Source organism: Platalea leucorodia, assembly GCF_965183815.1.
Source record: "Platalea leucorodia genome assembly, chromosome: 4".
In the NCBI taxonomy this organism is placed as follows: domain Eukaryota; kingdom Metazoa; phylum Chordata; class Aves; order Pelecaniformes; family Threskiornithidae; genus Platalea; species Platalea leucorodia.
This window is the reverse complement of record NC_138826.1, coordinates 38845001-38872977: the sequence shown is the minus strand read 5'-3', so window position 1 is coordinate 38872977 and position 27977 is coordinate 38845001. Positions and strand designations below refer to the sequence as shown.

Below are 27977 nucleotides of genomic sequence, written 5' to 3'. Positions count from 1 at the left end.
TAAACAATGTTGACACTGCTGAGAATGAGAGGTGGTTGATGACTCTCTGGAGGTGGATGGATACTTCTTCATGGCACGTTAGAACCCTGTTTGCTTTTTGTGACTGATCCACTTCGACTGTGGGCTTTCACAGAACCATGCAGCTGAAGACCTAATGAACAGAGATCATGTACAACTTTCAGACTTCTGGAAGGTATTAAAACTAAGTACCAAATACATCTTCTTTAGCTTAAAACTGAATTTTTTTTTTTTTTTTGGCTTTTTATTCTAATACGTGGCTCTCAACTGCATTATGTATAACTTGTGCAAGTTTGAGACAAATGACTGGCCTTCCAAAAGAGGCAAAGTTTGTGCTTTTGTAGTTGCTGCATTGCAGGGAACTACTGTATTCCTTGATATTTCAGTACGTATTCAAGTCTACAAAGTTCTCCTGCTGACTTCAATTTTTTTTTTTTTTGTTAATACAGCAGTCATAAAACTCATCTTGCATTTAAAGATACTGGGGTTGTTTTGGGGGGGTGGGAGAGCGTACATTTATTTTCATTTCAGTAGGAACCACTCCTTTCTTCTTTAAAAACAACTTACTTCAGTTTTGTGCCTTTGTTAAAATCAAGTTGCCTCTTATACTGCTACATTAGTGGTGGTAGGCCATTCAGCTATTAAACAAGCTAAAAGACCCCTCCTGTCCTCTAATAATTACCCACGTACTTGTTACCTTAACGTTTGCAGCTTCAATCCTATCTTGTTAGTATATTTTTATGTGGGAAATTCTGACAACTCCATAAGGAATCCCAACACACTGTGATGAAAGGAATCCAGTGTAACTTGTCTTGACAGACCTAGTTTTCAGAAAGGGCATCTAATCCCCTGCTCTGTGCCACCCTTTCCAGGTGGAGGTGATAATTAGCATCAATACAAAGTTAACAGGGAGTGCTCAAGGTGAAAGACAGCATTCAGAAAAGCTGTTCCAGGGCACAAAAGTTAACTTTTGCTCTACCTTAATTTCTGAGCAAACTCCCTTTCAACTGACTAGACTAGACCCTGTGTATGCCATGAGGTGAAAAACCTAAATCTCTGAGGGTGAAGCTGAAATAAGTAACGTTCATTGGTCTACCGTAACACTTGTGTACACGCGTGCAACTTAGTCGTGTAGCTTCCTACTATTAAAAAAGAACCACAACCCTGGTTGTGACTGCGTAGCTATTCTGAAGCATATATGAAGATTATTTTCAAAGTGTATTAACCATAAGCAATTTAAGGAGATGACTTTGCAGTGAAGGAAGGGAAACTGGAGGGAAGAGTATGCATTATATTCACAACAAAAATGCTTTCCTGCTGCCTTGATCAATTAAAAATAAGTAATTTTAGAAGAGATTCATTTTAGGTTATGCCATGTAACTCCATAAAGTTAATCCAGTTGTTACAAATAAACAGTACAAGCATATTCTGATTTCAGAGTATGGATGTGAATTGTACTGGTACAGTTACTGGTTTTAAAATGTACTTTGAGTTGATCTAGTGCAATTCTAGTACAATCTCTTCCAGATACAGTGCAAGTAAATTTCTTTTGGACATAATGCAATTTCTGTCAGATGTATAGCTGAGCAGAAGAAAAACCCTTGGACAGAAAGTAGTTGTTGCTGGTTCCTGTTTAAATTGGGAACTCCTGCTCTTAGCTTTGACATGAGAGGCATTGGGGCTGACTGCATTAAGCCTCCTTAAATGATTTAAAATAGTAGGTGGTAATAAAAAAACCAAACAAACAAACATATGCTATATGCAAGTATAAAACTTGTATAATGGAAAATTTAAAACAAAGTAGAACTTTGAAAAACCTCCTCAATGTAATTACCGATGTAGGAAATGCATCCTTCTTCCAAAAGCCTACTTCTTGCTTAATCTTATTAAATTCTATGACTGATGAGCGTACCTGAACCTGTTGATCCTCTGCTTGTCCAAGATTGATTACTATAATCGATAACAGTGCAAGAACGGCGGTGCTGGGGATCTGGCTGAAAAGACAGTTCAAATTATTTCATTGCATGAAAAATTCTGAACATCAAAATTGTAATACAAACTACTTAAACATATGTATTTCCTAATACATAAGATGCTGTAAAGGTCTAAGTAGAGCTTTTACAAGTTTAAGGAGGGTTAAATCAACCTAAAGTTCAACTCCTACAAAGTAGAAAATACACTTCTATAACACTCTTACTTAGAATGATCACTGGGCCAGTTAAAGGCATTTTCACCACTTCTGGAAATTGTTCCGTTTCAAAATAGAGTTTAAAACCTTTGTACATTCAACTGCTAAGTCAAGGGTGTTGAAATTATACACAGAAACCAAACCAGCAGCTACTTAGATAAAAAGCTCAGATAATAATACTTTGTTAGGTAGGACAAGATATCAGTAGAGTAGATGTTTCAGTAAATTAGACCGAGCGTGTGATAATGAAACAGACTGGGCATCAACAGTACAGCAAACTTGTGCAAGAAAGCAATGAAGACTATCCTACCCTTGCCTTTCTGAATACAGCTGTAGGAATGACTTCCTGATGTCTACGCAAAACTTTCAGGCATCCTCTCCTACCCCCACAGTTCTTCTTAAGCTTCACAGAAGATACTAGATTGAATGTTACACCTCAAATAACACTTAGCTTTTTCCACAAGCATCTCGAGCTTGGATTCTTCAAGACAAGTGTAGTACCACCAGCTGCTTACTGGTGTAGTTAGGAGCTGGCTGTGGGGAGTATGGTGAGATTGTTACCCGTGAACGAGTGACTTATCCTGTTTGTTTCGGAAGTGCCAAGCAATGATGTTTCTGTTAACCTGTGAGTACCTAATCAAGTGGCAAACTTGAACTCCCTGGCACTGATCACCTGTGACATTTGGTTCTCGAGTAATGTTTACCTATGTTAATTGTCAAAGCACCCTATTGAGTAACTAAGGATGATTTGGTAGAATTTGCCATGCTTTACCAAGAACGCGTTGGTTGTGTTAGGCCTGGAGAAATGATCAGGTAAGAGAAGCCGCTCCGGTAGCTGCTGGTGGATATCTTCCTGTGTTGTTACACTGTGAGCTCGACTTGAGTTCCCTCGAGATTTCTGCATTGAAGAATAACACTTATGGCTACTTCTTGTTGCAGCAGTACATTTAAAATAATTAGCCTAGGAATTAAAGCTAATTTTCCAAGTCAATCATTCTACACCTAGTTATGGGGAGGAAAAAAATTCTGGCATTAATTGGAATGAAAGCATTCAACTATGGGTGATGCTGTTAGTCAAAACTGATAAAGCATTTTTTGTGCATCTATTTCAGTTGCTGTCACAAGATAACAAATCAGAACTCTTGGGTTAGGTAATTTGATCAGCAGCAATTACAATTTTAGACTATCCAATAATAAAATTGTTGTGCCCGTTACCGTTTGCCTCTGGGATCCTGCAGCGCCCACATGCTCTGCCACGCTGGTGGTAGTAATAGGTGGTAGGAGATTATTGCGGCTTAGCGGCAGCGGGGAGGGTGAGGTCAGCTGCTCATGTGCAGTCAGACTGAAACACACCAAAAAGAACAGGAAAAACATACAGTTTATATGTTTGGCATTGTGTAAACATACAATATCCTCTGTTTGGCATTATGTAGACAAACAATGTTAAAACTAACAGCAAGGGTTGCAGAATTCTGCTACAAGATGCGGGTGTAGGGGCTGACTATTGGAGACTGTATTTAAAAGAGGAGTTCTGCAGTGGGTGAAGTTTGGCAGAAATCTTCTTCATCTATTAACAAGAACTTCTAGTTTTCAGAACACTTAATATTAAGCATATAGGCAAAGTGAGTTTGAGAATGAGCACCCCAGCAGAAATCCTGGTGATGGGTGTATACAAAAGTGGTTAAAATGCACCTGATTCAGTGCATTTTGAAGGAGTGTGCTGTGCAGCTGGTACCGCAAAATAAAGGTGTATGTATATAAAGGTGTCTTCGTGGGCAGTTACCGTACAGTGGTAGAATCTTGTCTGCCCGTTCCCATTACTTTCTGCTCTCTGTTCATGCCTTTTAGGATGAAGTACTGCTTACTGCTAACTTTAGCCTAGCAATTGAAGATAAAACAATGAGCCCAGAAAACAGCAGCGGCCCATATTTTAAGCAGAGCAAGTAAAAAAGCCACATAATGCAAATGCATATTGTAGCTCTTTCACTTATTACAAGCATCAAATAAAATGGGGGAAAAACAAGGCTTCTACCTTCTCCCTATTTTGTTTGAGTATATGAAGGAACAGCTGCAAGGGGCTTTCAGAAGCCTTCTAAAGGGAGCTAAACCAATCTAATTGCACAAAATACAAAATTAACTAAGCTTCAGTCACAGGAGGCATATAAAAGAATATTTTCTAGATATAGCCTTTCCGTATGAAAGCCTTTTCACATGAAAGGTGTCTGCATATTATTGTATGTTTGCGAAGTGCTACAAATGATCAAGAGGCCTTAGCTCTATATGCATTCTGGAGTCACCTGAAGGAAGGATATTCTGTAAGAATACGTTAGAAAAGCTTCAAACTATAATCAGCATTTAAAAAAAAAGGCTTTCCTACTGCTCTCTACATACATTTGAAAATATATGGTAATAAATGGGAGATGTTAACAATTGTTAGACTGATCGAAGCCTAAGGAAAGGGAACCGAAGCCTAAAATACTGGAAGTAGAAACATCAGTTGTGAAGGGAGAAGGAACGAGTCTCTAAGCAGTACATGACAAAAAAATAACAGGCTGGGTGAATTTATAGGTAAACTGCAAAACTAAAAGGAAACGATATCCATTTACAACATGTGTGGAATACAGAAGTATACTAAACCCTGCATTATCTCCTAATACCCTGTGGTCCCTGTAAATGACTACATTCAGTCAGATCATTATGCTAAACAAAAATAAGATATTCTACATGTGATTGAGGGTTCACTGATTTCATTAGGAGTCCTTTGGTCAGTCAGACAACGTAGCTAAGATGAGCACCTTCTTTATAGCCCAGCCTGGGCTAGGATAGCAACAAGCAGTTTGACCTCCAAAAACTACACTTGTACGTTCATCTTGAAAATAGGCTATAGAAAAAGAAGGCTGATGTTGAGAAAGAGATGGCGGCATTTGCTTTGCTTGTACCAGACAGACTGAGCTCTATAGTTTATGTGCAAAACTACCTAAATATGTATGCGGTTCATTGAATCGCAACTCATAGCACAGTAAACATCAACTTTAGCAACTCAGCTTTCTCAGGGGAGATTGTGCTTTAACGGGCAGTTAAAATCAAATAATTCACGCTCTTTCTATTCAACTGAATGCTTTTTGTATAAGCTGGGTTCTCTAAATATGGTAACTTGCAGTGAGAAACGAGTTTTGAAACGTACAATCGAGGTCCCCTGAAGACATCGTCCACAGACCCTGGCGTCCCAGTACGAGAGTGGCTTGTGTTGATGGGATGCAGGGTACGCGGTGGTGGGTTTCGCCGCCTTGTGGAACGCGACAGGGATGATGTGCTGAGCTCTAAAGGACGATTTGGCCACGCTCTGGCAGAGAGGATGGAACTGGAGCCTGGCCGTTTGTCATCCAGGTCCCTAACAAAAGAATTATAAAACCAAAAGAGATGGTCAACATGACTGATAACTACCCTGTCACCAAAGTACTCATCTACATGTGACATTAATAGTGTTATGTGTGGATAGAGATGATGTGTTTTCCTTTTTTTTTACATAACTATATAAAGTAATTTATAGCCAAATTAGAAAAGAACGGGGGATAAAAAAGAAAAAAGAAGCCTATATTTATTTTTTTTACTGAACTATGAACTTTCTAATTCAAGATTCCAGTATAAAAGTGAAAATTAATCACAGAACAGATCAAAAAAAACCCCATACTGTAAACACCAGTTCTCACACCCATAGCCTAGATCTAACACAAGTCCACTTCTAGGAACTGAGCAGATCAGTTTCTCTATCCCATTCTGAGTGTCATCTCTTTTCAGGATGTCGGTTAGGGCCAACAGTAATGTCACAGCTGTTCGCTAAGTAGTGAACCAGCAGCAATCAAACAGAAAACCTGTACTAGAAGTATACTGTTTCATAGAAGACAAATAAAGAAACAAACAAGCAGGAACATAATTGAGAATTGCTTTCTCCAGTGTAGAAAGTTTTCTCACAATGTTTTGGGTTGAATCCCTCTCACCATGAGAGTGCTCTACTTTACAACAGATGATCTATAGTTCTTACAGTGTTTTCTCCATTACAGGCAGATTCCTTTGCTGTAACTGGATCCCATGTATCACCATCAAGCCATTTAGATTACGTTGAGAGCCACTACTCGACCCTTGAGAGAGATTTACCTGAAAGTTTAAAAAATAAGTAAGTAAATTACTGTTTGGCAGACACATACACAAGTATTTACAGATTTTGTCCCTGTAAATGATTTTGGAAGAAATAAATTAATTTCTTCCATGACATCCAGATATATACTCAGTTATATTATTTCCCCATCTAAGATACGCATCTTAGCATTCCATTTTTCTTGCAAATGGTAGTGCTTAGAAAATGCATCCTACCATGCTATGTCATACTTCTTTTCCATACAATATTTTCCAACTGAGCTTCTCATTTGGACAGGATCTTCCAACAATGGCTATAATCAGAAGCTTTCAAAATTAATTTTCTGTGTATGTTGACATTTTATGTCAAGAACAGAACTGCAAACTCCTTTCCTGGAATACAGACTGATCTGGAAAAACATCAAATTCCACCCACCGTAACGACAGCAAATAGAAAATACCAGAGCTTTAATCTCTCCAACATACATACTTGAGGTGGTTTTCTCTTCTTTTTGCTTTTGCGGCCGCATCTGGGTTTTGGGCACTACACGTACAGTAAGGGGAACATAAGGAAGAGGCAGGGGTAGAAATAAAGGAGAAAGAAATAAAAAGAAATAAGAAGGAAAGAGTTGAATTAAAATGGAATAAACAGATAACACTTTGGTGCTCACCACTCTAGGAGCAGATCATCTAAAGCAGATGATACAGTCAAATTCAGTGTCTGAGCAAAAAAAAAACCTGTTTTACGATTGCACTGAGATTTGTCCTCTATTGCCTGATGAGTTAGCTATAGGTAAGCTAGTGGGAATAAGATCTCACAAGCGCAATCCTTGATCTCACAATTTAGCTCAAACATTATTGAAATGTAGAAAGAACTACATCATAATGAACAGTCACCACATGGTTGTCTAACACATATATAAAATACTAAGTTTTAAAGAGAAAAGTAGGAATTAAAACTTGCAACTGAGGAATAACAGAACTTAAGTGTTAGAAAGGACAGTCAGCATTCATACAAAACCCAAACTAGTTCTGTATCTAAACAGTCCCCTGACATACTCAAATCTGTTTACTTAGGTAGTGCTGTATTGATTTGTCCCTACACAAACCAGCTGGCTAAAAATACTTACCAGATCTGATGTCGCTGAGGGCATTTTACTTTGTGGCACACGAGGTAACAACACTGGCAGAGGATCAAACTGCAAAGGGCTTCCAGCATCTGCTCTGATTGGCTCTACTGTTATGATATTTTTCTCATCATCTATGCAAAGCAACACAGAATTCCTGTAAATACAGACTATTGGCATTGCTAGTTGTGGACAGTGCTATGAATCCAAAGTTTTTAAAGAGAGTCCTCTTAGATGCTAAGCTCTATTAAATCTTTTGAAGGCATGTCTCACGCTGTTTGCAAAATAACCTTCCCCCCGCCCCAAAGAGATTATTCCCAAGCACATCTCTCTCTCTCTCATTGCATCCTTGCAAAATTAAGTAACTGAAATCCCCTTCTGAATCCTCAGTTTAACTGTGATCCTTACCAGAGGCTGACCCTTCCCAATGTCTGCAGATTAATTCTTCCATGCAGCCTAGGACTTCACTCCACACGTCATCAAACACAAATGTGAGCACAGCGTCCTTCATGCAGGAATATGGAGAGATAGGAGGAAACCCCAGTTTCCGCCTACCAGAGGACAGTCCCATTGTCCTCTCATGCAACTCCTCCTCCCTGTAAAAATGTAAGCATTACCTGTACCATGAACATATTTTCTTTGTCTCCTATATTTTGTTGCATTTTATTTAATAGGATTAAAACATGAGCTAAAGCTGCATTTCTGTCCTGTTTTCTCTTAAACTGAAATAGATCAAGGCAGCCGGCCGAATAGCTCGAAGACTTCAGGAAAAGTTCTGTATTTATCACACAATATTATTTTCTGAGAGCTGACAGTTCAATAAACAGCAATATCAAATAACAGTCTAATACTGAAAGAAGCAAGCTTCTGTACATTGGGCACTTGAACTTTTATTTCTTCCAGAACCTATCACTGACCTAAATGAGGAATGACTGAGACAATCACTTTACTACTGCACACCTTGGTTGCCCTGTACAGAATGGCTATAAATGATACTTCATGAATAATAAATAATTTGCCAAGGGGATCAAAGTTTCATTTAAATATAAATATTAACAGTTACAGTGATATTTGTTCATCACATTGTTAGGCTCCATATCTAACGTCACTACAGAATTCTGAAGACGAGAGAGGAACGTTACTTCTCATGACTGTTTAATGCCACTCTCAGCCTGCCGCTCTAACAGCCAGGAGGTGTTCAGGGCACAGGTTTTACTCCGTTTTAGACAATGAGAGGGGAGAAAAAACATAATTCACAGCAGCAAGTGGCCTTTGCGGCAGACTCTTCCACAATGCAAGAGGTATTCTGAAGTGTGAAACCTGGAAGACAACTGCTCAAAAAAGTTTATGTTCATCTGCTAAAAGAAACTTCATTGAAGGGAGAAAATAATACTGATGCAAGCACATTTATTATGGCTTTCATATCTGCTCCCTGAATTAGTACTTAACATCAAAAAGCTACAAACCTTGGAAAAAAGGAGATACCACTAGAAAAAGCTGGAATACTTTTACCATTATTTTACAGAGACAGCAATATTGTTTGCTGCAGCAGTATCTCTCTGGCCTGGTCAAAGCAAGCCACCTACCAATTTGAATCTCATGGTCCATGCAGCTAAGTGGCTTGCTTTATTAAAACCAATTAAGTAGTTAGCAATTGACAGTACCATCCAGAGTCCTTACTCAGGCCATATGTTCATATTGTTGGGTTGAATAAAGTAAAGGGGCAAAAAGAATCCTCCTTATGCCACCCTTAATCCTTTCTTCTCAAGATAAAAATAGTGGTAACTATTTCTTGCCAAGCATCAAATCCACTCTAATTCTTAAATTACCACTGAAAATCTGGAAAGGTACAATTCCACCCCATATGCTAGTACAAAAGCAAAGCGGCACACTGCTAGTGCATAACAAACAACAACGAATTTCACTTAGTATAAAAAATAAATGGCCTTTAAACAAGTTGTATTAAATTTGTCAATACATAGCAGGCTCTTAGTTATGATGGAATGAACTATTTAAACCGGGCACAAAAATGGCTAGTATGAAAAGTTACAAAAAAAATCAGAAAAATAATTTAGCAAAATAAATTGTTCTAGGAAATGGATTGGGAGAATTCCCAGTGCCCTAGCAACCTCAGGCTTCTGAAAGCTCTCTAGAGGAAAGAGATAAAAAAAGATAAATTCATAAAATATTTCATCAACTAACATCAAAACCAAATATATATATATATCTTAACAGCAGAAATTCCAGGACACTGGTACAAGTTGCTCTCTTAACATTCAATACCTACACATCTCTGCAGTCAAATGCTAAATATTCCTCCATTACGCCCTCAGAGACAATTACTCCATCTTCACCTTCTTCACTCTCTGGAGAACACAAGGTCGGAGACTTGGAACGGTCAGCCTTTTTGTGAACGGGAGTAACAGCAAGAGGTACCTTCTTGCCAAAGACACTAAATCTGAGCAGGTGACAGTTTTCAGAAAGCAGAAATGAAAGTAAGTTGTTATTCCACTTCAAATAGCAGCATTTGGTGAGCTGAGAGACAACACAGTAGTCAAGGTCAAGCAGTAGGGAGACCAACAAATTATGCATTACAGTAAAAACTCTTTTGGTTTGGATATTTTTAGTTCTTGCTAAGGAACTTGAAACTTCAGGAAAAAAATCAAAGCTAATTAAAAAACATTCTAAAACATTAAATAATAAAATTCGTACTAATGTAGTGCTTTGTAGTTTTGAAGTTCTAAACAAATTTAATAGATGATTAACAATAAAACCAGCTACAATATATATATTTTCTGAAGAAGTCAGCAGCAGCAAAGGTACTTCTATTTACTGACCAGTTTACTGTAGTTAGCAACAAGCACAGCTACGTAGTCTTGCTATTCCAAATGTACTACTTGCAGTTAAAAAGAAAAAAACTCCAAGCATGCTGTATTCAAAACTCAGCCTAACAAACAGAAAGGAATTAGGCTTCACATTTTAAGAAGCCTATCACTGCAGTCCACTGAGAACAAAATTACCTTCCCACCTTGGTACAGTCTGGATTAACTGCTGGTACTTACTCATTAGACTCTTTTTCTTGTGGTGAACTTACATCTGAGGAACCTAAACTGCCAGAAGGTGAACTTGAATACCATCCGTAACCTTCATCTGTGGGGATCACTATCTGCTTCCCCACAACCCTGCCATGGCAAAAGCAAAGGATAAATAAATCAGAAAACATTGAAAGTAGGATGATTGAAGTGTGTAAGGACACACAGCAGCCAATCCTAAAATTCTGTAGGGAAGCGATGTGGTTTTCTTGGTGATACCTAAACACAGTTTCAACTGTTTTCCCAAGTACACATTGTTTCAAGTCAGGTAAATAAATTGAGAAAATTTTGCTTGGTTTTTTATGCTCTGCTAATTGTAAGACTATTGAATATGGACAAAACTGTTCAAGTACATGTAATGAAGATTTAAAATTTAAGTTTCCAGATAGCCATAAGGACTGCTGAACTTGGGTAGGAGGATTTTTAAATTATTTTAAGCACCTGGCTGTTAGCTATACTATACATCTTTTCTAAGAGAATTTTGCTGTGTTAAAGCCAAGTCAGTTGCAAATAGCAATAATCCTCTGGCAAGGAACCAAATGTGAGATAGCACAATGTTTATTAATGACAACGGCAGGCAGACTACCAGAGTGGCATCTTTTTATCTCTATCTACTATATAACTGCATAAAACCACCCTGCTACTAAGGTAGTTTTAAAAGCAACTGTTTCCATCCCTAGCCTTTTATAACTCTCTGATGGTACTAGCATTAGCCTATTAATAAAATACCTGAGATGAGGAAAGTTGGATGTCCACTGGTGGCATTCTTCCCGCAGTCCCTCAACATGCACATTTTCTTTCTGCTCATAGAGAAGCTCATCGATTTGTCTGAACATTTGCTGAACTTGTTGTGTCGCAGCTTTATCAAATTCCTAGACAGGAAAGTTATCCAATAAATACCTTGTGAATAGCATTCAGAGAGGTTTTTTAATTGATTTTTTTTATAATCGAAAAAGACAACTACTTGTTCAAAGCTTAGCAGGACTGATTCAAACAGTTCTGTTTCTTTTGCATAGAAAGACATTAACTTTAAATAATTTACCTCTGGAGATGATGCAGACTGCTGTTAGGACTGATGGTAGCTACATAAGAGGCTTACATTGACACAACAGACACAACAGACAAACTATTAAAACGTTTTGAAATATCTGTATTATTATATGAAGTTAAAGACATGGTAACTTACATAAAAGAAATCAGAACAGGAAGGATAACATTCAGTGACATTTTAATGAAACGGAAAATTTGTTGCTTGCAATATCCATAGACAACAGCAAAACAAAAATCAATGCAGACTGGTGTGAAACACTGTGAAAGTGAAGGATGTTCAGGCCCTTTGTTACATGTTCTCATGTAGCCAGAAAATGGGCTCAGTTCTTGGGCAATTTATATCTAAACAGTTCCATTTCACCTCACAGAAAGCAATAGCATGCTTTGTTTTGGTAGATGGGGAATAAAACAAATATTTCTAAATAATGTTTTAGGGGCTTACTATATTTTGAGAAACACAAATACACAGAAGTTTGATAAACTCAGACCAAGTGTCTAAAGGTCATCCACTCATGTTTGGGATTCCACAGTAACAGCATTTATTATGTTGTATAGATACACTTATGCCTTAAACGATTTGCGTTTCCAAAGTTTTAGATGGAGATGCAGAATATTAACTGAATAATATGAGCTTAATATGCTTTGATCCAAGAGAAAGGAAAGATGGGGAAGAGGTAAAAAAGATGTTCTTTCTATAACAACTATCATGATTTATTGACAGATCCAATCCTCTTTTTTTATCCTGAAACGTATTTGCAATGGTATTTCAAATGTCTTTCTACTCACTGCACTACATTTGGCTTGCACGATTACGTTCTACTCACATCATAGCCCCAAGAGACGACTGAGGTGTCTTCGGTGGAGGTGTCGGCATAACTCTGACTAGCAGACCATGAATTCCCATGATCAGCTGGAGTAACAGATGGGTAATCTGATTCCTTCCAGATTCCAGAGTCCCTGAAATGCACGTGTTGAGGCAAAAAAGGAAGGAAAAAACCCCAACAATACACATCGACAAATAAAGTGGGTAAGTAAACTTTTCTTTCTGTACAAAAAAGCACAGATGTATCAGAAGAGGTCTTAGCAATGATAGAGTTTTCATAGGGTAAATATTTACTTCAGAGGCATTTAAGCAGAAGCCATGGCACACAAGTAATTATAACAACTGTAACTCCTAATAATCTCAATGACATAGGAGGTCTAGAGGTCAAGCAAAACATAGATTTAGCAAAAATTATCTCAGTTAAGCTGCAGACTATTTCTAGTCCTGGTTCTACACCACTCAGGAATTATTTTTATCTTTTCTCCCCTTGCTTCTGCCATAAAATTAGATGACCCGGGCTACTTGCGAGCGGGGAGCAGAACACAGCTACACACTTTTTATTTTTTCCAAAATAAGAAGGACATGTCCTGAAATGATACGGATCTGAGGTAAAGCCTAAGCCTACCAACTGTATTACTTCTGTAAAGGTAAGTCAACACAAAGGTCCCTGGTTTTGCCATTGTCTCCAGACAAAGATTTATTTTATGTTACGACAAGTACCTTGAGCTCTTGCTGTAGTTTTCTGCCGCGGGTGTGGCTGGGCACACCTCAGCCTGTGGTTCTGGCAGTGGATGATGCCGCAAGGCATGTTTTGGAAGTCCTTGTCTAAAACAAGAAGTGGAACTTGACATTACTTACAAGAATAAACATCTACAGAGTTCCCAAGTTTTACAGGTTGGGGTTTTTTTCTGCTTTTCAAGGAATGCACTAATTTGCCTACCAGAGCTCATTTACTATTATTAGAAGGCTAATTCTTGTTACCAAAGCTTTAGAATTAAGGCATCGAAACTAACTCTAGGCTAAACACAGAGTTAAAGGTCTTTGCTTAGAAATCAGTGTCTTCCTTCAAACTTAAAACGTTGTTGTGAATTGGTCTACAGCTCTCTCAAAGCGGAGACAATGTCATCATCCCTGTAGGAGACTTACAATCAAACAGAACAAGAGTAGCCACCAAACTCAGCACAGGCAAGTTAGGAGAAATAGTATTTGCTAGTTGTTTCGTTCTGTCAAAGTCTAGATGTCTAGGAAAGAGGGACACGAAAAGTCACAGCAGCTGGAGACAGAGAGCGGTATCAGTGTAGGAACAAAAAGTAGCTAACTGCCAAAACCTATGTATTTGTTTCAACCTCTCACCCCCCCGAAAAAGCGCCTACACGTCAGTTACCTCCCGGGTCAAAAAAAAAAGGCAAGAAGAGGGATTTAATCACGCTCTCTCACACCTGTACTTTTCAAGCGACGAGGACACCCGTCGGCCACGAGGGGTGCAAACGCGTTGCGGTGGCTGCCCCCACGCCGGCCGCAGCCTCGGCACCACCTCGGCACAGGCCGCCGCACCGCCGTTACGGCCGCGGATCCCCGCAGCTCCCCGCTACACCCGCCCCCCCCCCCCAGCCCTACGGGCAAGCTGCGCCCAGCGCCAGCCGGCGGCCCCGGCCCCCCTCTCTAAGGACGGGGTCCGCTTTTCGGGCTGAGGGGGGGTGCGGGCGGGCAGGCCCGGGAGCGGGGCCCGGGCGGGAGCGGGGCCCGGGCGGGGCGGCGGGGCCGGGGACAGCGGGGCCGGGGGGGAGGCGGCGGGGACTCACTTCTCCAGAGCGCCGGGGGGAACCGGCTTCCGCGCGTATCGCGAGATCATCCTCAGCTCCGCCGCGCCGCCGCCGCCCGCCGCCGGCCCGCCGCCGCCGCCATGACGACGCCTCACCCCCAGGGAGGCGGAGCGTCGGCGCCCGGTTCGGCCCCGCTCGGCCGCCATGGAGGGGATCGGGCGGGCCGCGCTGGCGGAGGACGGCGTGAGCTACCGCCTCTTCGCGGCGGCGGCGGCGGGCGGCGAGGCGCTGCTGCGCCGCTGCGCCGAGGGGATCGCGGTGCGCTTCGCGCCGCTGCTGGCCGCCTACATCTGGCAGCGGCAGCCCTTCCGCCTGCGCTACGTGCCGCCGCGGGGTGAGCCCCGGGGGACGGGGCTGGGACGGGGAGCGCGGCGGGCGGGACGCGGGAGCGTGCGGGGGGGAGCCCGGCGGGGCGCTGAGCCGCCTCTCCTCTCTCTGCCCCCGGCCAGGCGAGACCCCGGCGCACATCGGCGGCACCACGCTGTTCGGGGACAACGTGGAGGACGAGTGGTTCATCGTCTACCTCGTCCGGGAGATCACCCGGGAGTTCCCGGGGCTGGCGGCCAGGTAACGGCCCCAACCGGCGCCGGTTGGGGCGGGGGTGCTGAGGGGCAGCGCCTTCCCTGACAGGGCCGGCGGAAGGTCCCCCCCTTAATATTGAGGGGGGGGGGAAAAAGGCAGACATGCATTTGGAAGCGTGCGTTGTTGTGCCGTGCGAGACTTTCCCCTGAAACCGCTTTCTCCTTGGCCAGGATCGATGACAACGATGGGGAGTTTCTCTTGATAGAAGCAGCTGATTTTCTCCCAAAGTGGCTGAATCCTGAGAATAGTGACAACAGGGTGAGTAACACTTCCCTACCATTTGGCAAGCGGCTCACGATGCCCAGTTTGCGTTTTCTCTTGCACCTCTGCCTAGCCAAGTGGTCTGCCTGCCACTGAGAATCCAGCGCGCTATCTATCCCGTACTAGTGAAGAAACTTCTGGTCAAAACTATCTGTTTTAATTAACAGCATGTTTTTTTCAGCACAGTCTGTTTTCATTCTGGTTTTAATGAGCTTCTTTAGCTTGCTGTGGATGTTGAATGAGAGACAACCACTGGAAACCTCAGATACTCAATTCTGCTCTGTGTGCTCTTGCAGAATGCTGTGTAGAGTGAGTGTGTCCTGAGAAACTGCTGTAGGGATATCTGGAAATTGTTACAGATATCAAGTGGTTCTCCTAGAATTGGTTTGTTGATGGAAGGAAGAAAGAGAACTTTCTTACACTAATATGTTTTTATACTAAATGGCAAAACTATGGAGACTGTGGCAAAAATATGGAGACTACAGACCTGCAGGCTAGGCTGTGAGTCTGTGTTGTTCAGCTAGATCTGACTCCTGCACATAAATCATTCTTTAAGAGTTGTCCCATAATGCAGAGCTGACTGAACTTTTTAAAACTTGCTACTCATGGTGGCAGATGGGAAGGCAGTGAAGCTGTCGTGCTATTGATTGATCTGTAAAATCTGTAAGTTTGACCAGCTTTCCATTTTCTAGGTTATTGGAGTGTAGGGAAAGCTTGGATAACACGGGAGCTATGGAATGTATTTGGCAATGTAATCAAACACAGTGTATTGCTCTCCTCAGGAGCACTCTTGGATCCACCTGAGCCTTCTAGCTCTGCTATAGCCACTTGGATTTTTTTCTATCATATTCTCGAGTGCTCAGGCATGAGGGTTTGCTGCCCTCAAACTGGGGAATGCTCAAGACTTGAGTGTTGCTGACTCTACACAGAGACAGACTGGGTCTGGCATAGGTGAATTAATGAGCACGCAGAGTCTGCAGCCAGGTCACCTCCCTGTGGATGATTGCTAGTAGTTATGTCACTGAGTTTCTTGGCAATGGATTTAAATGGAAAGAACTTACTTTTTCATTAGCAAAGATTCTTCAAAAGAAAAGGGGCAGAAAACAACACAAAAATTAATGGCAAACCTGTATCTGGACTATCAGCACTATATTTTCCTTCTGTTTGAAGGAACAGGTGGAGTGAGAGAGTTGATAATGTTACATTCAGTTCTTTTCTTAGGATCAGGAACCAACAGAGGTCCTGTGTAGCCCCTGAAATAATGCTTTTTAGTCCCTGTCCTGTTCTTCGGCAGTTAGGTTATGCTGTCTGATTCTCCTGAAGCAAATCTCTAGTTGAAGAGAAACTTTTGGTATTACCGTTATTAAGGAAACGAGCTATTTGACCAAAGTTGTTGCAGTTAAAATAACGGGTTTTATTTACTGGTTGGATCATGATCTCTGGTATCTGTATTTACCTTATCTCCCATTTAAAAAAAAAAACCAGCAAAAAACCCCCATCTGTTTCCTGTATTATTTTTCTATTTGTACTTCAGTGTTTTCTGTGTTTAAACAAATACATTAATATATGAAATGAAATTTTGCATTGCTTAGTGTGTGACTGTTCTTACCCCGTCTGATGAGACTGTTACTGTCTGCCAGGTGTTCTTTTACAAAGGAGAACTGCACATCATTCCGCTGTCAGAGACTCACGAGCAGGATTGCGACCTCTCTGCTGCCAGTCCAACAATCTCGCAGGCGTTAACACTGTTGTCCAGCCGTTCAGAGGAGTTCCTGGCCGCAGAACCCATTAGGACAGCAGTGTACAAACGCATCAGTGGGTATGTGGGTGTTTTATTTTGGTCTTCTGCAACAGTAAGTTTTGATTCTGGGCTATCTGGGGTACTGTCTTGTAGTCAGTCATTTTCCTGTTAGATGTGATAAAGTTGCTTCCTTTTCAGAAACCACTAGCTAGAGGTTTTTCTGTGGCATTCTTCTAAAGAGGGGGACCAGTGTCCTGTAGGCTGTACTGTGATCTGGGGGCTCTGAAGGTGGCTCACTGCTATGATGCCACACCTGACAATGACAAGAGTTATTCTTCCTTCACATCCTTCTTGTACTGAAAAATCTGAAAGTTCTGTGAGCCTTTAGGAGCCCTTTGCTGGATGAGAAAGAGGGTTGCGAACTAAAATGTAGAACCAGCACGCTTTTCAGAGCGTCAGCTTGTCACAGGTGTGTTCAGCATTGTACATTTTTTTTTTGCAAGAATTTGACAGTGCAAAGTGTCTACAGTGTCTACACTCGGTGCGGTGAAGGACGCTGTATAGCTGGACATGTTAGTCAAGTTTGCAGTGATTCATCCTAACCAATGTGGAGATTAAATTTTTGTTAGCCACGTATATTTATGTATATGTGTATATACAAACAGACATTCCAGGTGTTAGATTAGCTGAGTTTTAACTTTAGAATAATCTTCTGGCACTTGGCCCATAATAGAGATTAATATTAAAATGAAAATGGGAATAATAGTTAAAAAGGAGTGGTTTGGGCTTGCAATACACTTAATACACTATGTTGCTGTTGTATGATACAGGTATCCTGAGAAAATTCAGGCCTCGTTTCACCGAGCCCACTGCTACCTTCCGGCAGGCATTGTGGCAGTGCTAAGGCAGCGCCCTTCGTTGGTGGCTGCAGCAGTCCAGGCCTTTTACCTGCGAGATCCTGTAGATTTACGAGCATGTCGCTCTTTTCAAACTTTCCCTCCAGACAAGCGTGTGATGACTGTAGTAAGTGATCCTTCTAATACAACTTGTCACTTAATTACATTCTGTAACTGACGGAGGTTCTGTGGTCAAGTGATACAAATATGTGGATTTAATTTTTAAAATAGGATGTTTTCTAATTTATTTTTTTTCTTTTGACGCTAGATGTGAATTTCCAATTCATTACGTTAATAGCTTTTCTGCCTTCCGATTGACATGGCTAGACTTTCAAATGGCTAATCATGAGATAAGTGTTTCTGAAATCAGAGGTTACTGCTAATTAGTTCCTCTGCTGAAGTGCTTGCTAAGTAAATTGATCTAGTTCTGTGATCAGAGCAGTTTGACAGCACTGCCAGCCAACATAAGGAGTTGCTCCTAACTACCCCTAGCTGTTCATGCCAAGGCTTTTCACCTTCTCAGCTGTGCTTACACAGCTCTCTGAAAGCTACTTTATGAAGTGTTTTATGAGCATTGTCCAAGCAATGTTGTATCTGTTACGTTTGCATTACAGAGTTATACCCCTAGACTCCTGAAAATAAGCTTTGGAATCAAATTTTAGACTTCTAGACTGTTTTTGAAATCTCAGCTTTGGTTTCATTAATTGAAAAGAGCCCTTATATTTTTCAAAATATACCTTGTTGACATGAATGCTGAGGATTTTTTTAATGTATTTAGACTGAATGCAGTTAATGTTTATTTAGAGATGTCAATTTGGAATATCCTTTGTAAGCTCTGAAAAGCAACATATCTTAGGCAAATGTATCTAAGATTTATTTTGAATACAGTCTCAGGTATTGTCTGTAATATGGGAGCTTTAAAACAGAATTTAGATGAGACTGGTGGAGAGTTGATGCCTGTACACAGCACAGTCACCGTGCAGTGAGTGTGTTTCTTTTGCTCTGTCTTTTTCAGGTTACTTTCACAAAGTGCTTATATGCACAACTGGTGCAGCAGAAGTTTGTTCCAGATAGACGCAGTGGATACACGCTGCCCCTCCCATCTCACCCTCAATACAAAGCCTATGAACTAGGCATGAAACTGGTAATTATTTTTTATGCATTTTGTACTTAGTCTTTAGTTTGCTTGTTCACGTACATCAGAGAAATGACTCTTTGCATGTAAGTTGCATGCTTGTACAGAAAAATGCGAGCAAATTCGCAGTTACCATTTTTCTGGAAGTACCGTACCATGGGATTTTTCTTTTACAGAATAGAGCACTCTTGTACTTCCATAGATTATAAATACAGGTGAAGTCTTCATGCTTATGTTATATAGCTTTTGCACTATAGATCTGTCTTCTAGGTTGCTTTGCCCATGTAGAGAAACTTTGCAAAGTCAAAATGATCCATTACTGCTGCAGAAAGACAGATTCCAACTTCCAAAGCAAGATACTGCTACCTGACATATAATTGGGTTTGGCACCTACTTCTCAAATGGCAGCACCAGGAGCTCGATGATAGTCAGGTCTTTATGCAGTCATTTGAAGGTGCACTTAGATTTGTCACATCTTGAGAACCTCTTGTTGCATCTCTTACACAGGCTCATGGCTTTGAAATTTTGTGCTCCAAGTGCAGTAAAGTGTCTCCTGATTCCAAGAGAAATGTGTTAAGAGGTCCCCTATGGGAGAGATTCCTCAGCAGCCTGAAGGAAAAAAATTATTTCAAGGTGAAGTAGTGTGTCTGTGTCTTTTAAACATTCCAGAGAATACATGTTTTAGCTTTTGAACTTGTGTAAGTACTTACAACAGGGCAAGAAATCTAATGCTTCTGTCTATGGAAAATGAATGAATGTCTTTAAAGGAGATATGTGCAGTTTGTTCCCCTGGAAATGAATTGATTTCTTTTGGAAATGAAAAAGGAAAAAAACAGGATTTGGGGATGAATTCATTCATCTAAAGAAAGGGAAAATACACTTGAATAAAGGAAACCACAATATGGTTGTGTGTCAGAATAACTCTTTTCACTGTTTTACATTTCATTTGCATGCCTCTAGAATTAAATATTCTTAAAGATTTATACCTAACACCCATGGACCCATTTGGGCCCATGTAAGTGTACTTTTTGTTTGTGTGGGTTTTGGTTTGGGTGGTTTTTTTTGGTTTTGTGTTTTTGTTTTTTTTTTTTAAAGATGCCTTTGACTACTTATTTGAAGTTTATAAATTGGACATAAATTGACTACTTATTCGAAGGTTATAAAATTGGACAACTCTATCAGAATGTTTAGGTCGTTATCTTTTAAATATAGGAAAAGGGGAATATTCTTACGGTACTGCAATGCCGCTTCTGAGGATAATTCCCAAACAGCAAGAGATTCATTCACAATTCCTGTACAGTTGTAACCTGGGCATGGTAAATCCACCCTATTGTGGGAATCGTAGTATTGTCTTTGATTTTTTTTAGTGTACACCATATGATATTGCAGCATAAGACTTCAATTCCTATTTGACTGTGAAAACACCTTATGCCCATTTCCTATATTGTTCCAAGTATATGTGGCAAAGCAGTATTACTTGTTTTGATTTTCTCAGCACTAAATTTCTGTGTGACAAAGTCATCGTTATGAAGCCTGACTGTGAAAAGGAAGGGGAGGGAGAATTGTTTAGATTCATACTTGTGACTTGTATTAAATAGGGAGAAATGGAAGGATCTGCAAAGTACTTGGAACTGTTGCATATGGCAGAAGATTACTTCCAGCAATCTGTTACCAAGCCAGAAAGGTAAGAGCTACTTCAAATTCAGGAGTTACCGTACGCAGTACCTACAAATACTTTAACTGACCTTTTTTAATAATTGTTACGAAAAAACTGAACCCTTTTCTCCATTGTACACTTAACGTAGGTGCTGTGGCTAGGACATATGGGTATTAATTCCTCTAGAATACTCTCTACTAGTAGAAGTTATTGCTTGAGTAACTATTTATCTTGGTTTTGTAAAATGCTAAGCTATTCCAAGTGGGTTAAGAGGTGACTGAAAAGCATAATTTGGTTGGTTGGCTATAGAAAGTGTTTAAAAGTTTTGTTGAAAAGCAATCCCAGTGAATAATAAATATGGAGTAATCTGTCTCTTTTACTCAAGACAGGCAGCTGGCTGTAGATTTCTCCAAAAGATCAAATCCAAAAAATAAATCATGACAAAAATATCTGAGGGTTTGCCAGCTCATAATATCTTGACTGTTAGTTGCTTGAATTTCCAGTCTGTGCTGTTTGGGATCTGGCAATCCTAATGTTGACCAAGACAAAATAAAGAACAAAGGAAACATGAGAAATTGGAGCCATCAACAAGGAATTATAGTGATTGACTGTGTCTTGTTTTGGCTAATACTATCTGTGTAGTATTCTGGTACTTCCCCCAGATTCACTCATCTTTTTGACATATCTGCACAGAAGGAATGATGAGGAATTTGAGTGAAAACCTGCATGTAGAGTGTGTGATGCCATTGGCGTTGTAATGCTAGTAAAAATCCATTTCAGTAAATTGAATTCTTTTCTTCTAGCTCTGTTGAAGTGAGCCCAGGTGATGAAATCTTGACATTGCTTCAGACAACCACCATTGATTTGAAGGAATTTGAGAGAGAAGCAGCTTGTCTTCCTCCAGAGGATGGTGAGCAGGATGGGGGGTGGACTATTCCTATCACAAATTATTATTTGTGGAGAGAGAGGGTGAATGTTCACAGCACTGTACCAGTCTCTGTACCTACTTAGTTTGTCTCCTATCCTGTGACTGCTAGAGGTGTTATTCTTGGGCTGTGTCCTGGTTTCAGCTGGGATAGAGTTGATTCTTTCTTCCTAGTAGCTGGTATACTGCTGTGTTTTGGATTTAGTATGAGAATAATGTTGGTAACACACTGATGTTTTGGTTGTTGCTAAGTAGTGCTTACACCAGTCGAGGACTTTTCAGCTTCCCATGCTCTGCCCGATGCACAAGAAGCTGGGAGGGGGCACAGCCAGGACAGATGACCCACACTGGCCAAAGGGCTATTCCATACCGTATGGCGTCATGCTCAGTATATAAGCTGGGGGGAGTTGGCCGGGGGGCAGCGATCGCTGCTCAGGGACGGGCTGGCCATTGGTCGGCGGGTGGTGAGCAATTGTATAGTCTATCAATTGCTTTGTATATTATTATTGTATTATTATTACTATTACTACTATTCTATTTCACTTCAATTATTAAACTGTTCTTATCTCAACTCACGAGTTTTCTGACTTTCACCCTTCCAATTTTCTCCCCCATCCCACTGGGGTGGGGGGAGTGAGCGAGCGGCTGTGTGGTGCTTAGTTGCTGGCTGGGGTTAAGCCACGACAGGCTGTCATTTAAGATTGAGGCAACCAGTTCATTTGTACAAGCCCCAAAGCTTGGGGCTGTGAATTGGCAAGGTATGCAATCCCATTTCCAGTTTGATACCACTAGATCAGTAATACCATGCACACTTCCACCAGATCAAGTACTGTGTGTCAGCTGTCTACCAGACAGAACTTATTTAAACATCTTATAATAATAAACCGATTCCAATACTGGCAATACAAAGTTAATTACTATCTGGTCTACTCCGATGGCCAATATAAGATCAGCATAAACTTTATATAATCGTGGGTTTTTTAACTCATTTGACAGAAATGATGTTGTTGCCAGTGTGCAGTACGGGTCACATCTGTATTTCTGACTGATGCAGAAGCACACAAATGCAACGTTCAGTGTTAATGATCATAGTTGAAGGTTGGATTGGCTCTCCCTTTATAGTGTCAGCCTTTTCTTCCTTCATTTACTGGCAGAAGGATTATCCGTGACTTCAACAATATCTGCTAGTTTGAAGCTGCATACAAAGCAGAGTTTTAAAGTAGTGAAATGAAATCTGAGCTCTCTTCTCAGCCTCTCACTGCCTTATACCCTGCGTTATCAAGTATCAGCATGAAAACTTAATAGTGCAAAGATAAGCTACAAAGTGCTAGCAGTACTCTCAGCCGCCCGGATTGGGCCTTGTGGGCTAACAAACAGACTTGTGCAGAATAACAAATATGTCCTATATTCTTTCAGATGACAGTTGGCTGGAGATTACACCAGATGATCTAGATCAGATGCTGAAGGAGGCAAGAAATGAGTCCCTTCCTTCCTCAAATGAGGAAGAGCAGAAATATGACTTGGAAGCAGTTGCTGAAAGTATGAAGGCTTTTGTATCCAAAGTCTCAACGCATGAAGGAGCAGAAATGCCATGGTAGTAGTGTTTATAAGTTTGGTGTGTGGTGTGGAATGTGTTTTCATTCTGCTGCAGCCCTTTGGTTGATTCTGTAATGCAGAGAATCAAAGTTTGAAAGTGTTCTACTTAGCAGAGGCCTGAAACAAACCTATGTTAGTAGCGAATATGTAGTTGTTTTTAAACCAGCTTGGTGACCACTCTGACACTGGTACAGGTAAAAATGCTGGAAGTTGTGCTATTTTCCAGCACTCTTACTTAGTTTGGTTTTGTGGTTTTAAAAATTTTTTTAACCCTTTTAAGTTGAAGGCTTACTGTTGTTCGTTACCGTAGTTGTTAGCACTGTTACTAAAATGTACATCTCAACTTCATTTGTGCTGAAATTTTTCTGCCGTGAAGGACTAACTGTTCAGACTGCTAAGATTCTTCTGATGAGGCTGTGCAGAAATGAAAATGAAACTTAAGTTGAGGGAATCTGTGAATTAAGACTCTTGATTTTTGTGGTACAGCTGTATTTAGATTTCCTGTAGATTAGTATTTTGAATACACTGGGCCTGTTTTTGCGCTACTGAAGCATATACTGTACACTTAGAAGCAGGAGAAAAGAATCACTGTGGATCCCTCTCATTGTTCCCAGCAGTGGAAGAAAAGTGCTAACTGAAGATACTTAACTATTTAGACAACAGCAGAATGCCACTAGATTAATTGTTAGAGTTATGAAAGTGTGTGTGAATGTTGTGTGGACAGGTCTTTAATTGTAAAAACCAGAGAGAGTTAGGTAGTAGCATATTGTCTGGGTTCTTATTAATAGCTTTAATATTGAGAAAATAATGCTGTGTAAGCTGTATCAAGCGTATAAGAGTCTACTCAATTTATGCTCTTAACTGATCCTTTTTAACTAGTGTTAGTGTCAATGTCTGAGTTACAACGTAGGTTTTTTCAGTTATTTAAAAAAAACAAACAAACAAACAACAAAAAAAAAAGGGAAACCACTGAGCCTTAACAGAGACCAGAATGGAGCCTTTAGTGTTGTTTCTAGGCAGGAGACCTCAGAGATTCTCAGCTTTTTAAATCTTTGTCTAAGGTATAACACTACCACTGTGTTCCAGAAGGATTCAGGCATGCTTATTTTGGTTGTCTTCAGTGCAATTTTTGTTTGACCATGACAAACAATTAAAGTTGATGGTTTTGTTTTCTCTTTCATGCCAGGAATTCCTTCACTTGCTATTTCATTTCTAATTCATACAGGCCTCAGACTTCTAAGCACTTCCAAGACTATCAGTTCAAATGTCCCAGCTTTAATCTAGGCTTGAGGGAAATCAGTATGCCATATGGTTTATGCCTGTGTCTGGCTTTTGCAAGCATAAAAGCTTTATTTATTTAAAAATATTTTTATATTTCAGGTCATCTGATGAATCCCATGTTACCTTTGATGTAGATTCTTTTACAAAAGCGTTAGACAGGATTTTAGGTGAGATTGCTTCTTTGTTTCTTTTGTCAGAATATCTGTGGTTATTTGGCTTCCCTGTGTTTGTTGATCACCCATGAGCACCGTGCTGATTTGTTTGCTATCTGTACTGACACAAAATAATACATAGGGGCAGACTCAGAAGAGCTGGATTCTGATGATCTGGATGAAGAGGAGGAGTTTGACTTCTTAGATGAGGATGATGAAGACTTAGATGCTGAAAATCAAAGGCAAGATGAGAAGGTATCGCCTAATGAGCTTATAGGCAGTCTGAAGTCATACATGAACGAGATGGACCGTGAACTGGCACACACCAATGTTGGTAAAAGTTTCACCACCCAAAAGAAAGGGGTAAGTATGCCTTGAGTTCTAGTTTGTAGCATAATAGTTTTGAGAGCTTTAGTAGGAAAGAGGAAATATGCTAAAATTGGTCATTCTGAGTAATGTGATCAAAAACTTATGTCTTCTGATCATGTGCCAACTAATTATTAAAAAAAAAAATCCCACGTGCAAGCAAACTGTGCTGCAGTTGCACCATATTTTTAAAAAACAAAAACAAAAACAAAAACCCACACCAAAACCCAAAAAAACCCGACTTAGCTAAGCTTTAACTTGCACATCGTTTCCAAGACTTAGTTTTGTTTCCCTGTTTTACCCTGTTTTGGTAGTAAGGCAAGCAGCTGCAGCCTGACTTTTTGAGTTCCTGTCGTAGATTACTCCTATAGGAAGCTGAGCCAGGACTCAGTAACCCTCTCTGTCCTTCTCTTGGAACTTAAAAATAATCACTTTACGTTATACAGATTAACTGGCATGAGCATTTGGTGACTAAATTCCTGTCTGTCAAGACAGTGTGGAACGTAGTGAACTTTTTTGGCTGCAGAACTGTTTCCTTGTTTCTTTTCTGTTGTAGTTTTTTTTTTTTTTTTTTTTAAAAATCTGTATATACAATTTGATAAAACTTTCTCTTTATACTTACTATAGGCAAGTTTTGTTAAAGCAAGTGCATCTCAAAGTGCTGGCCCTGATTCTGGCACTGAAGATACTGAGTTGACACCAGTTGATGTGGATATGAACCTAGTAGCTAACCTGCTTGAATCCTATAGTGCTCAGGCTGGACTGGCAGGACCCACCTCTAACATTTTACAGAGCATGGGAGTGCATTTACCTGAAAATGCTGATCATGTTGGCTCTAATAAGGGAGCAACAGAATAAAAGACTATCTCAATTCAGAAGACATGGCTGATGATTGAGAAATGAAGCACAGAAAGACTAGCAGTATTTGGAAGAAGAGACAAAAGGTTTGAATTTAAAGGATTTTATGCATTAGTTATGTGTGACTTTAAAGATGCAAAGTGAATTTACCTGCGAAAGTCATCTGTTTGGATACTATCTTGGATAGAAATTGGATTTTTCCAGTGCTGACATGTTTTCAGAAAACTGAAAAGTGATATTGTGACTTGAATGGACTTTTACTGTAAAACCTGTCTTCAGTTTTTCAAATCAACAGCCCAATTTGCCGAATTTCTAAAATGTCCTTTCACCCACTACTAGGTGGTTTCACTATCTGGAAAGCAGTTCATGTTCTGAAAATGTTCCTGCCTTCAGGGGGAGATGGAGGAATACCACATTATAGGAACAGTGTTCTCTTGTGGATTTGAGAATGCTGGTTAAACGTTCAGCTGACACTTAATCGCTTTTCCAAAAGTACAGTGCTTCATTGTAAGAACTTCTGATAATTTCTGTAAGAATCTGTTCTTTAGTAACCAGGAAGATTTGAAGAGTAATTGGATTGAATATGTAAATATTTGCTATAAGTATTTTTTGAATTTATTTAAATAAAAGCAGAAATACAACTTGATTACTGGAAATGGTTTGGGTTTTTTTCTTTGAAGGTATGCATAACTTCCTCAGTGCAGTATCGGAAGTTCTTGGAGTTAAAGCATTTTCATAATTGGGCATTTTTTGAATTCCGTTGTTGCTGAATGTTGGTATCGTGCCAGCAGTAGCTGTGTATGAGCCCAGTCTGAACAGTTTAGTTTTGCTTTTCAGTGAAAATGTAGCTAGAAGGCGTTCAGCATGTTGCTTTCACGTGGACTGAAAAATCTATTCTAGATACGAAGACCTAGTTTTAACAAGATAAATTTGAAATAAAATGTGTAGAAATTCTTGGTTTACAGACAGCAAGAACACAGTTCTGCCAGATCTGAATTGGTTTCTATGAGTCTTTTCTTTATTTTTTCTTCCACATAACAATTAATCAAGTGTCTTAACTGGCAGAAGAGAAGCTTATTGGTTGAGTTTTTGTTTTTTGTTTCTTTTTTTTTTTTTAAAAAACATATTCAGAAAAATAGTATTCAATGATACAAAAGCCTGATTGATCCTGAAGGCATACCTAATTGCTTTTAAGGGGCTGAATTATTATTATTATTACTGTTGTTATTATTATTACTGTTATTAATAATGTTGTTATTATTATTGTTGTTGTTATTAGTCTTAAGGTTTGGAGTCCATTTAGTTGAAGTCTTTGTTTTAATTTTTTTTGCATCCTAAGTGTTGGCATTATTTTAACTGACAAAGCAGAACTTTTGCTAAGTTGTTTCCATGAAGGACTTAGACACTTGCTGGATGCTGAGTTTCAGCATCTGACTGCCATGCCAACTGAGTTTGACCAATGCACAGAAAATTCTTTGAAAGTCACACATTGGCATAGTTTCATTGAAGTTCATGAGACCTTGACAATGTACAACGAATGCTTGCTTGCTGACTTCCCTACGGATCTATGCTCGTGGGTTTTTTTTTCCAAATTTTTGTTTCTTTTTGCAAATGATAAGTATCTTGTCAAATGCTCCAGTACAATATCATCAATATTGGAGATTCTGTACGTGAATGCATGGAATGAATGTGGATGAAGGGTATGATGGCTATGCTACCTCTACATTTGTCCTCCATCGATGTTGTATAAGTTACTTTGTCAAAAGTTTACGGAGAGTACTGGCAAGTTGAACAGGATGGACAGCAGGAATTAGGAAGTATAAAGGTGCCGCTAAAGTTGAAGGAGTTTGTCTTGCAGAGAGGTGAGGTGGAATGGGATTGAGTTAGACAAATCTACACTGGAAAAAATGCGCTAACAGGAGTTCTTGAATCTAGCAGACAAGGATAACCAGCAGTTAGTGGTGGAAAACAGATGTACTTGAACCTTAAATAGGGTTTATGTTATAACAGGGAAGGTAATTAACACTGAAGCTACATAAAAGTCTCCGCTGATGAGTAGTTGGATCACGTTTAGATACTTTAAAAAATAATTCAGTTTCAAGAACATGATCACGTTTAAACTCTCTTGTGGCCTGTGCTATACAAAAGGTCAAAATAGATCAAAGGACTCTTCTGGTGTAGTATGTGAAGAAAAATTCTAAGCTAATGCTCAGAACAAAGCTGCTCTTTTGGAAGCACTTCAGCTGATCTTGCTTCTTGGATAATCTTACTT

At 40.0% G+C, this 27977-nt stretch overlaps 2 protein-coding genes across 7 annotated transcripts; one reads left to right on the top strand and one right to left on the bottom strand.

Moving 5' to 3' along the window:
- Window positions 1-15: 15 nt before the first annotated feature.
- FAM149B1 (family with sequence similarity 149 member B1) lies at window positions 16-14340 on the bottom strand. Of its 6 annotated transcripts, none has more exons than XM_082308267.1 (15): window positions 14235-14340; window positions 13153-13257; window positions 12434-12566; window positions 11289-11431; window positions 10530-10649; window positions 9755-9925; window positions 7876-8063; window positions 7471-7637; window positions 6831-6884; window positions 6249-6361; window positions 5391-5597; window positions 3422-3548; window positions 2979-3104; window positions 1931-2012; window positions 16-151 (listed from the first exon to the last, which is right to left on the bottom strand). In XM_082308267.1, exons 1-15 carry the CDS (start codon window positions 14282-14284, stop codon window positions 69-71), a joined length of 1869 nt encoding a protein of 622 aa, XP_082164393.1. In that variant the 5' UTR covers window positions 14285-14340; the 3' UTR covers window positions 16-68. The 6 variants fall into 6 exon arrangements, with proteins under 6 accessions (XP_082164393.1, XP_082164396.1, XP_082164394.1 ...); XM_082308270.1 differs by having other exon boundaries at window positions 1931-2008; XM_082308268.1 differs by having other exon boundaries at window positions 7471-7601.
- Window positions 14341-14384: 44 nt separating this feature from the next.
- ECD (ecdysoneless cell cycle regulator) lies at window positions 14385-26325 on the top strand. Its single transcript, XM_082308266.1, has 13 exons — window positions 14385-14589; window positions 14705-14822; window positions 15008-15095; window positions 16739-16917; window positions 17670-17862; window positions 18751-18879; window positions 19378-19503; window positions 20469-20554; window positions 21331-21437; window positions 22869-23046; window positions 24429-24496; window positions 24624-24844; window positions 25475-26325. Exons 1-13 carry the CDS (start codon window positions 14400-14402, stop codon window positions 25703-25705), a joined length of 1914 nt encoding a protein of 637 aa, XP_082164392.1. The 5' UTR covers window positions 14385-14399; the 3' UTR covers window positions 25706-26325.
- Window positions 26326-27977: the final 1652 nt, after the last annotated feature.